General features: G+C 33.7%; 1 protein-coding gene across 4 annotated transcripts in view; it reads left to right on the forward strand.

Moving 5' to 3' along the window:
- LOC128988600 (serine-rich adhesin for platelets-like) overlaps nt 1–12,235 on the forward strand; it is a 271,927-nt gene that overhangs the window by 42,095 nt on the left and 217,597 nt on the right. For all 4 annotated transcript variants that reach the window (XM_054410025.1, XM_054410056.1, XM_054410046.1 and 1 more), the window contains exon 2: nt 6,994–7,146. In XM_054410025.1, coding sequence (XP_054266000.1) covers nt 6,994–7,146 — 153 coding nt within the window. The remainder of the gene's footprint in view (nt 1–6,993; nt 7,147–12,235) is intronic.

Genomic DNA, 12,235 nt, shown 5'->3' on the forward strand with positions numbered 1-12,235 from the left:
TCGCTTTAACATATCAAACATTGTTTTAGGTATTGTTTAAGAGAAACAATTGATTTGTTAAATCTATATTGTATACAACAACTGCGTCTATGTCATAGCTAAGTGTTTTATAAACATCCAAAATATTGTTGGTTTTAGAAATAATTTTGCAGTTTCTATTCCAAATTACACAGTTTAATTCGCCGAAAACGTAACATGATCAGAATTAGTAGAAAAGGGATAAAGAATACAATTATTTACTGGAGCTTTATTTACTGTTATACCATATAAGATACATCCACAGTTTCATTTCAAACAACTACATGTCATAATAATGAAAACCTGTCAGAGTTTTTGTCAAAACCCATTTCACAAATCTCGGTCTCTTATATTAAATTATCGATACAATCAAACCGTAATGCCCATGTTCATTCCACATTCAATTGTAACTAACCAACAAATTATTATTTGATTAACGTGTTGGTAAAAGTATAGGCTAAGTAATAGTATTGTATGGGAGGTTCATAAAGATCATGTAGTTGGATTATTCTTAATCAACCTTATAATTTGGTTTTCTGTACAATATTAGCTGGCCTATGTTGTAATCATTGAAAAAAACACGTAATACAATGTAATGTTTCTACTTAATACACTAAACCCATGGATAACCTACCTTAGGGATAATTAATAGATTCTTTAAATTAAAATTGTATTACATGCAATGCCTAGCATAGAGACAGGCACTTCAAAAATTGACTAACTGGTTTAGAGATTGTAGACGTAGGCTAATTGTACATTGCTATATATAGCGAAATACTCTACAAAATCTTAATAATATAAATAACTCAATTATTTCAGTTCATTTTTCTCTCATCATAACACTAACCAACTATTGTGTATAAGAAACGGCCAGCAAAAGAAGACTAATAACGAATTACAATTGGCAAAAGCCAATGAAAAACGTAAAAACACATAAACAAATAATGTTTTGAAACAACATTATTTTTTTAATATTCAATGATTAAACTGAAAAGTATCGTGGACATATTTTACCCCTACTAAGCTGTACGAGACAATTGTTGATATTTAAAATAGCTCTAAGCTTCTAAAAGCCATTTAAGTTTCGTCTATTGACAATAGTCGATTTACAAATCTTGTTTCGTTCACATTTAAAAGTAATATATTTTAGGATGTAACCTGAACATCGACAATAATGAGTAGAAGTAGAATGGTCCGTTGTTAATAGTAGTTTACGCCGTTGCGTATGCGTAAAAAACTCGTAGAAGTTTTTAAGGCACTTGCCAAGGCTCGTACCTTAAATTTTCTACTCGTGTCGTTAACACTATCTTCACGCTATTAACGATGGCGCTATAACGATGGCACTATAACGATGGCGCTATAGCGTAGCTACAACGATAGCGTGAAGATAGTGTTACCAACACGAGTAGAAAGTTTAAGGTACGAGCCTTGGCAAGCGCCTTAAAAACTTTTACGATTGTCGTGAACACTATTTACGCGAGTTGCGTACACCACTTTACCTAGGACCGGTTTTTAATTGCTAATAATTCCTACTCAAAACTTCTAAGAGAGGTTCGTTTATAGCCTCTCTTTGCCGCTGTCATTGATGCAACGACTCAATCACTAATTGCACCAATCGTTAACAATTAAATTGGTAAACAGCTGATTACTTGAAGTTCGAAGCATTACAATGTTACTTCTTCTCTCTCAATCCTTGACCTCATTGGTCCGATACGTGTTGTTAAGTAAAACAATGCTGTTGTGTAAGTTAACAATGCTGTTATGTGAAACTTTTCAATTCTAAGAACTGAACTGAAACGGATACTTTAAAAAACGGTCGTAGGTAAAATTGTTATACTATTTTACATTCCATGACGAAAAAACTATTATTTTTTTGGCACAAATCTAATTGATAGGAACAATGGAACAATCCATTATTGTCGCCGTAAACCTTGTTATAACGACGCGGCTGTGGTGGTCGCACTGGGCTGAGGTAACATGGTTAGGACGTTCCATATTCATCGTCAAATGATTGCAATGTTCACAGTCCTCTGTTGGACCGTTTGTCCAGGGTCCAAGTGATGACGTTTTATCAATCAACCTATTACAAGAATTAGCAAACTACATTTATAAACCACTTAGCACAGTTTTTAATGTTTAGCATAATTTTTTGGTAAGATTCAATTTTTTGTTAGGAGGAAATATTAAATCTCAATATGTAGTAATAGTACAAGATATCTGTCAACACGGTGTTTTCGTTACAGGTCGTAAGTACCTATGAAAATACATGAGCAAAATACAAATACTTAAAATAGGCCATATAAAAGAGCAAAATCTAATTAAATGGTTTAAGGTCCACCGGTGATCCTACCGTCGTCTGGTGGATGGTTTGTTTTTATGCCTATGGATTAATTTATCAACCATACAACTCAATTTTTCAAGCTTTCGTAACTCTTGGCCCCAGCTATGTGTTTTATGGTAAGGAGGTCTTGTTCACAATCGGTGTGAGAGATGCACACAAGAGGGAGAGATGATAATCTATGAGCGAAACTATTGTAGGCAGCCATTTTCTGGTTGTGGGGTTTGTGGGTTTTGAAATAAATGGTCTGGTCATGACCACGCATCTACCCGTGCCGCTGTGTCCTGTACTAGCTAGTTGTAAATATTTGTGTTATGTCCTGTGTTTTCGTCTTTTATGTTTTTTGTGTCGTGTTTTTGTGTTCACCGACAACCTCAACTCGAGACATTGAAGAAGCCTGATGATGTGATTCGTTCTGTGCAAAAAAAATTCTTATTAAAAGCCTACTATTTATTGATCATCTGTTTATTAATTTTACGCCGAAATATTTATTGTAACGTCATCAAACGTGTGATGGGAAAACTACTTATTTTATAGAAATATAAATTTAGAAAATATTTGCCAAAATGTGTATATTTTATGTTGGTACACTAACAAAATTATTATAACTAAATGTCTATAAAAAGAAATGCTAATTTAAGAGGAAACATACTTTAAAAGCTCTCTTAAGAGGACTTTAAAAGGATTAAATTACATCAGAGCATCCTTTGATATTACTTTATCAAAGCAGCAGAGTCCTGTAATGTAAACCCCAGCTTTAGCACACATAACTTTCTATGTTAATGTAAAGTACCACTTAATTTAAAACCCATTTTTAACTGTAGTGCTGTTTTTCAGCTTATATATCAACTTATAAATATATAGAATACAAAACTGATCGATTGCTCATAAATTTAGCAATAACCTTACCCTAGTAATGGAAAGAGAAAAATAAGTTTCTACCTTTATAAATGTTTAAATTGTTGTTGTTATAAAGTTTTTTAATACAAAAAAACTAATTTTGTTTAATTTCTGTAACCATCCTAAGTTCACAAATCAACAACAATGTAGGATAAGAATAATCCAGTAGCCAAGATAAATGAGTTACGAATGTAATAAATAAATATTAGTATGCAATCAATAAATAATCCCACAATTGATAATCAAAATAAATGGACGAAGTAAAGGAATTATTTAACATCATAGCTTTAACAACCAGGGTGACCTTTCATGAAAAGACTAGTAAAGCAAGAGCCAAAGACAATGACAGCCAAACAATTAATTAGTGACAAAATGTTTGCTGAAACAGATCAAAGCCGAGCAACACGATACTAATTTAAACACAATGACGTAATGGAAATAGTTAGATACCAGTCGGCTGAAAATTAACTTCCATCAACTTATTATTGATAAATGTTTTTCTATAATAAAACCAATAGGGTTTAATACATTTTACGAATGTAAATATACAATTTGTTTGCCTTGGTATTCATATAAATATTATGAAATACAAGACATTTTAAATGAGGTCGTCAATGATTCTAGGTTGAAGAAAATGTCTGTTAAAATATACTTAATATTTTACGTCGATCCAGAAATGAAAAAATTTATGACAAAACACAAAATAACTACCTACTGAAGATTACTCCATAACAAGTTCATCTATTAACATACTTTCTTTAATTTGCGTTAAATTGTGATTTGTCACACATAATAAACACATCAGTTACTGAGTTGTGTTTGTTTTAACTATAGTAGCATACATTACGGATATTTAAGGGAGTTGGGTACTGATTGAACTTGGATATGAAGAGTGTTTTGAGCTGCAAAGCCTGTTACGTATGGTAATTGTCAGTGATGAATATGCAGGGTGTCCGGTACGTTGCCAACCTCCCGCCACAATTTGAATAATAGGTTTCATCCCCTATTATAATAGATCAAGGTATCTGAAGATACAAAGGCCTGTCCTCTTCTTTGTTCTCTTATTCTTTTTTAATAAGTATATAAACTGTATAAATAAATAACGGATAATATTACGTATTGTATTAAACATTACAGGTTTTTCCAAGCCGATAAAAGTGTCCCTTGTGACCTTACTATTAGGATTCACTTAACTTCTATCTATAAATCAATGTTGCAAATTGTATCATATTTGAAAGAGTTAGTAAAATCCATCCCCCCTTGTTTGACGATTTGATAGTTAATGACAGTAAATAGATTAATACGGCTTATACACCAATCAACTGTACTCATATCTGCAATATGATGTGTGCACGAAATAATAGTTTTGGATCCCGTAATAATAGTGGGAATCAAAAATTTTTAGGCTTGGTGACGGTAATTAATAAGAATGGCTTTAACTTGTCTCACCCAAGACAATGAGACTTTAAATCTAAGATGTTTCATCTAGTATATTTATGAAAACACTGTCAGAGTACCCGTCCTTCGTACGGGATTGGCATATCAGTATAAAATGCTTAGTACAGTTAACTCAAGCGTTGCGTTTGCAATGAGAGAGGACACAGTATGATAAAATTTACTTCTATAAATTTACGGTATACTATAGTATTACACATCTACCATAGCCATGATGATCTACCACTTCACCCAAACAATAGAAACAAATAAATTTTTTACACTCACAAAATATCACAAATTATTCGTGAAATTAAAAGCATAAACATAACTGTAAACAGTCAGTTCTCATTGCGTATCACAGGTTTTTGTTGCTGCTTAGTAAATTAGCTGTTTTCATAAATGCAAAAAATAGTGCTGCACCCTTTTGGTAAATCTTATAACTTTTAATGCTTTTGCATATCATAGAACCAACCTTTTTAGTTGAAACAGCTGACTATTTAAATATGAGTACTCATAAGTTTAACATGGGAAACTCTAGAGCCACTGGGGCGGAGACCGAAAGGAATTTTTAAGATAAGAATATGCCTATATGTTAATCGGGAATGTGAGCTATCATCATACCAAATTTCAGCCCAATCCACCCAGTAATTTATGCGTGATTGGCCTCCAAACAAACAAACAAACACACAAACTTTCACATTTATAATATTAGTAAGATAAAATTGCAAACTATCTCAACGTTTTTGGAAACAATAAAACATTGAAGGCACAGTGTGTATGTTGTAGATGTTGGCTTCGTGTGGTCGTGGTTGTGGTCGGTCGGCTAAGTGTCCACTGTGGTCGTCTCACTGCGGCCAAGGCTCTTCAGCCTGTCGTCGCACAATGGCCATCGGCTTTATTCACCTGCAGTAATGGGCCATTGTTGCCTCGGTCCCCAGTAATGGCTTCCGTTTTCCTTTAAAAGCTCACAACTCTTCAAATGGCTTCCTCGATCGGCAGTTTTCGATAGTAAAGCTTCCAAAAGTCGTTGATTTGTTGGAGGAGAGGTCTGAAATTACTTTCCTCAGACTTTCTTTAATATAACCTTACAATGTTTATCTTGCTTGGTTATTGGAAATAAAGTGAATAAATAATATATTCTCTAAAACATTTAACATATAGACACATTTACAATGTATTAGGACAATTATAATTATTATACTAGCGTTGAATCCCCTTTATGGGAGCAAAACTTTAAAACAATCATGCTTTTGTTTACGGCCGTTCTTTCTTATGATACAATATGTATTATACGAGAATCGATGTACGAAAATTACACTAATCTTACTTTAAGTTCAACCTAGATCACAGAAAATCGTGTTTTGTATTTCAGGCTTTAAATTAGGAATATTGGCTTCATAAAATGTGATATCCCTTTCACGCTGGTTGTGTCCATAATTTCTTAATTTTTGTACCAAATTAAAGCTTGTATATATAGACACGTTCAGCTGCGTTATTGCGAGTATAATTCCGGATCAAAGTTCGTATATTATGAACAAATATTCAAATACGTTTTTGAACCAGCAACTTTAATTTTAAAATAGTTTCTTCCTTTAAATAGTTCAGTGTTTAGGAATTACTATATTTAAACTGCTACTATCCAAGTATTTATCTTTTTAGTTGAAAAAAAAAAAAATTTACACCACATTGAGAAATGTCACGAACCACTTTAACAGAGCTGCAAATCAAACTCAGAAAACACTTTGATTAGTTTTTGCAACAGTTATATCTAACTTCACTGCCAATATAGTGTGTTCTGGTTGAGAGGGAAGGGGTATAAAGTGCGAAGGTAGAATTAACTGGACAGGGGAATGTTGGACATCAATAACGCCGGCCAGGTATGCGACTTGGTAATTTAACATTCCCGTGGCCCACTGACCACTGTCCACTGGTCAGTCCTGCTGGCCACAGTGCAGTGCATACCGTAGACAAATCTGCATCTGTCGACCAACTCAGTCGTACCTCTAGACAGGTTGTATATTAATAAACTTGACAAAATCAATAGTTAACTCAATATATTAACATCATAAACCTACCCAATTTAAGAAAATTTGAAGGTGTTATCGTATTTAATAGTGACAATTTAAGTCCTAAATCTACTTGGAAGGATATATTTTAGTACGCATCAACAGAGATACGTGTGTTGTATCCTGGGGAAATAGAAATATATGTAGCACTCATAAAACATTTGATTGCTGGGTTCTTGTAGTCTACTTTTTAGCTAAACTTCTGCTATATTGTAATTTGTACTCCTTTTACAGGTAACGGAGCCAACTCGACGACGTTTGACCTGTTCGAGTCCGAGAGTGGACAAGATCTCACCCTCTCGCCCCAGACATTCACAAGCTCCACGGAGGCGTTCCTCAACGACAACTCCAACAGCTTGGGAGTTCCTGGGGCCGACACGGACACGGGTAAGTATCATCATTTTATCACTACAATGATTTTGCTGGTGACTAAGATCAGCTAGTATCATTACTGATAAACCTACCGATCTAGAACAGCTGTATGTAGAGTCAACTGCCAACTATTAACCAATGAATTATATCAATTATGGGGACGCCACTATGTGCGTATTTCGAAATATGAGTGAAGGATGAGTGTAGGATGAGTGGTGCGATCTTCTAATCTTGTTAGTTACTAAGACCGACATGTTCCTTAGACACAGCTGTCAATGACAGACAATGGCAACTAAGGGACCTATAGTTTATAGTGGAATCTGAACCACATTTTCCCTTGTAATTAACTAATTGGTCTAATTACCAGGATAGTACTGCGGATAGTCATAGTACTCACTGGTGCGGTCGTTAAGCCACACCAGGGAGCATCACATCCACAGTGCGTGCCTATAAATATCCACAATTCGAATAATAAATAACCATATAATAACCCAGGGGATGATTAATTGAATACAAGGTAGAAAATCATAAAATACTAAAATATTTTTTTATATTTAATGCACTGCGTCTTTAAACATTATTCTATAAGGGCTACTACTATCCAGCGTTTTTAATATTTTGCCAAAACATCATAAAAATATTAGGATTATGATGTTAACGCTGTAACGCTGTAATAAGACTCTAAAATTTAAATGTTTTCCACTAAGCAGCACAGGGCTAACTGGATAATAAGATGACACTGAGAATTTAATAAAGGAAAACTCCGGAAAGGCTATATCTATGATTAAATGTAGAGACAAAAATAAATCAGTGTAATGGCGCAACATCAGAGAGGAGATAAAATAAGCGCAGTCATTTCTCTTTGTATACTGAGATTACAGAGAAGTGAAGTACAGAGAAAGTGGAAAAAGCGCGATCTGTTTAGTCAACTAGCAAGTCGATATCGAGTATCGGTTAGTAGTTAGCATGTATGTAAAAAAATAAACAAATACTGTGCTTTTCGAAAGCCTTTCTGTGCTAATAATATGAAAACTTCACTGACTAAAAGCGTAAAACGTAAAATATATGGTAATAGTATTCGTTCTTTAATTTCATTATCTTCCTCGAAAAGGCTAAACCCTAAATGTATATTGTCTAGCATAAGAGTAATGCAAACACGTTTATTCTATATTTAGGGTCACAAACTTTTGTGTTAAACACTCTTTTATATATTACTAGATGTCGCCCAAAAATATATATTGAAACTCGACCAAAAATATGCACGAACAATTGAACAGACCGGTATGGATCATAAACATATACAAATGACGTTTTTGGCCCGAAAGCAAACAAAACCATATGTGAATTAATTCTATTAGCATAGGATTAGTTTAGGTTTCGTACCAAAAACGTCTTTTGTTTATGTTTATGATCCAGGTATCCGTTCTATTCAAGTATTCGTCAATATATCTTTTCATAATTCTCTATTTTTATCCCACGCTGTAAATAAAAAACCATGTGATTGGAATTTCTTCCATTTGTTTAGATTTTCTATTTATATTTCGTTGTTATTTCGTCACCAGCATGGCAACCCAAGGCTAATCTAATGTTTTTTTTATTTGTAATTCATTCTTTGTGCCTTTTTAGTATAATTGTATTTATAAAGGGATTCTGCACATCTAAAGGAAATATATTTCTAACAGTATGCGTATATGTTCCCTTCGATGCACACGGGCTGACATAAAATTTTTAAAAAAATACATGCTTGCCTATTAATGTATAGGATTACACACTTAAGAAATAAAATGTTTGCAATGATGGTCCAAGGGTATGAAATCATTTAAATTAGTGGCGCTCAAAGATTTCTAAAGCAGCCAAAAGCAATTTTCCATGGACATCACGGGAGAGCTGATCAAACACTTGTCCCGATGTGGTTTGAATGGTAAAGATTCTCTCCGACAAATATTCCAGGGAGGTCCGTTCTTGATGCCTCGCCTAACATCTCTGCCTTTATTGTAAGCCATTTTAGTAAAGGAATTGAAAACTCACGTGTCCTTGACGTGTTCATAAATAATGTTCATTATAGCGAATTTTCTTATATGTAATGACTGGTACCGTAGACCCGGGATCAAAATACTTTCACATTTTGATACCTGCAGAGGCTAAAACCAATATTAGTTCACATTTTTCCATACATGTACATATGTTCCACATATGTACTAATATGTATGGGGGAGTGTTTTTTGAAATGAATGTGTAAAGCTGGATAAACTTGATTGAGTTCGCGAACCAGCAAGATCGGGCAATGCGAACGCGATGTGGGTTCTTAAAGTTTAAAAAAATTAGGGTTAAACAATTTTCATACTTAAACCATGCGAATGCCCAATAAAAAAAAAACCTATTGAATTTCGCTTAGTCTGCAGGTCTCTCTATATATGTATTGTGTCCATATTATCTTTCAAAAGTTTTCACCTTAGCCCTAGCTATTATAAAAAACGGGTGTCAATTAAAACACTGTAAACCGTCTCTTCGTGTTATCCTGAAATGGTTCGTAATTTAATCAATCACGAAGACTTTTCCTTATTTAATTTTGTTCCGAGTCAAACCCGGTTTCAAGAAACTTTACAAATAAGTAGGAATGTTTTCGATCAGAGAGCAAATCAGAAGAGCGAGGAAATGATGACAGATCCGTCGTCGCATAACAATGACTTCAAGTTCACAGTTTAATTTGATGCCTTTAGTCGTGCAGACAATTTAATAATATTTACGATTGAAGAGATTACGGAGGAGAGGGGGGGGGGGGTTCACAACTGGCCCTGTTGCTAAGCAACGCTTGGTACATTGAATTACACCTTGCTTCAGTCACTCGGCTTGGGACGTATTACAGGCTAGAGCAATGATTGTAACCTGGATCACGTGCCGGGGCCGCCCAAGATGGCTCGTTACTCTTATACATTCAGCTCAATGGGTTTCAACTTTACCTCTCTGGTTGAAATACTTAAACAATTATTACAAAATACTTCACATTCACAATGTGTTACTGATGTTTTGATTCTTTGAATTGATAAATAAAATCATATTGCTGGTACACAAATGTTTTGACTGTGGCAACAGTGATTCACATGATCATATTAGTTTCTGGTACTATATTTATACTATTTTGCATCCTCTAGATTTTCATTCTCTATAAGCCTACTTATTATGCCAGTATTTATGATCTGTTTAGTATGAATACTATGTCCAGTCAAATCATTCCCTAATTGTAGTGTAAGTGTTTCGTATATTTTAAAATTAGATTTTAACCAAATAGAAAACACAGATTTTAAAGCTATAAAATGTACAGCTCTTTCGAGGCATTGTAGGAGGTCTAATACAAGCATTACAAGGGGTTGTGTTTCATTAACCCTATAGTGATAGCTCGATCTGATTTATTTGAGCAGTGTATTCTTGGAATTTGTATTTTTGCAGTTTTGTACAGTAGGACAATCAAATTAGACCATTTCGTGGCCAGACATTGTTTCTAGAACAGATTTGTAAAAATTTGAAGAATCCGCATATAGTATTACTTAAAAATATGTTCCCGGAAGCTTTAAAAGTAGTATATAATATATTGCCGATCGGCAGGCATTTTTTTACTCATTTCAACTATGTGTGCACAATTACAAGTATATACATTCAACATTTTGCTACATGATTTGAATTTTCAATGCTAGACTCGGCTAGCATCGGTCGTCGGGTTGAAAAACTAATGTTCTAGCTAATTAAATGTATTATCTGGTCAGCTGCAGCTCTAGTCAATACATTAATTCCAACCTCATTAAGAATGTATATCCGACTTGTATTTCTAAATACCGAATAATCCAAGATATCAACGACCGTTTAGGTGTTTGTTCCAAAAGCGTTGTTTATTTGTCAAGTTGAAGGATCCAGAATAAATCTAACGTTGATAGGGTGTTAGCGCTAAAAGGTGTTTTGACAGAATATCGTAATTCATTTCTCTTCCGTCGTAAATATCAATACCTGACGGGTTACCTTTAAATGTCTTGAAAAGAATTTAAAGAAGAAATCTACGTTACATCTATTACCAAAACTAAAGTTTAGTTGCAAGTTTTTTAAATGAGGTTGGTGGAAATTTAACAGCCTATGTCATTAGATAGTACGTTTGTGCATTTAATCGTAAGTTCTGTTATTCTCATTATGCTCATAGTCAGGGAAATCGCAGTAGACACGCTTCTTTACCCCTTTCATGTCTTAATTAATTATGAAACAAGCTGTGAGTCATTGAATTGATACACCACTTCTAGTGTAATCCTCTTAGCCGTAAAAGCAAGTCCGTTTTTTTCTTAGTTCAAGCTTACTAAGGAATTTAGAAAGGTTAAAATCACTTTTTAAATAAAAAACAAAATTCTGGAATAATTTTTCTTGTACAAGTCAAAATACGTCTAAAAATCCTTTTTTTACACTTAAACAGTAATAAAAGATGTTTAACGACTTATAACAAAGTTTAACTTATATGATGCAACGGAGAATTATAAAGCTAAATGTTTAGGCGTAAACTGTAAAGATCGGTTCACTAATAATTTGTTGTATAGGTTTTTGGTAACTCCTGTATATTTGTTTTTGGAACGGTCAGTAGTAATACAATTTTGCCGTAGGTCAAATTTTAAACTCTCACGAATAGTTCTACAAGCTTACATATAATAAACGACATGGTGAAGTTGCCTATTCCAATTAGCATTAGCTTTAAAGTGATACGTTTTATTATTTACATATTTAAATAAATTTGGGTGGAAAAGATAATTTGGAATAATTTACACATAAATTTCATACTTTAGATTTTATATTACACAATGGCCAGTTAAACTTGCAATGTAAGTTGTTCTTAAAGTCATACTTTCACATTCTATTCTGGTAAGATATAGTTCAGAACCTTTTCACTCATTACTTTTAGGCTAGTCCCAAGGGATATTTTCACTTAGAGTAGATTCTCAAATAATAATAATGTTTAAACACTTGACCATTGCCGAGATGAGAACCAGAGAGTTCTAATTACATATCGTAAAGTAAATACTGTACTATAATACAAGTGATACAAGAAATTATGTATAATAATAAAACCTATCTG

The sequence above is a fragment of the Macrosteles quadrilineatus genome, unplaced genomic scaffold (assembly GCF_028750875.1).
Source record: "Macrosteles quadrilineatus isolate MER2022 unplaced genomic scaffold, UCM_ALF_1.0 Scaffold_1__1_contigs__length_201487025, whole genome shotgun sequence".
Classification (NCBI taxonomy): Eukaryota; Metazoa; Arthropoda; class Insecta; order Hemiptera; family Cicadellidae; genus Macrosteles; species Macrosteles quadrilineatus.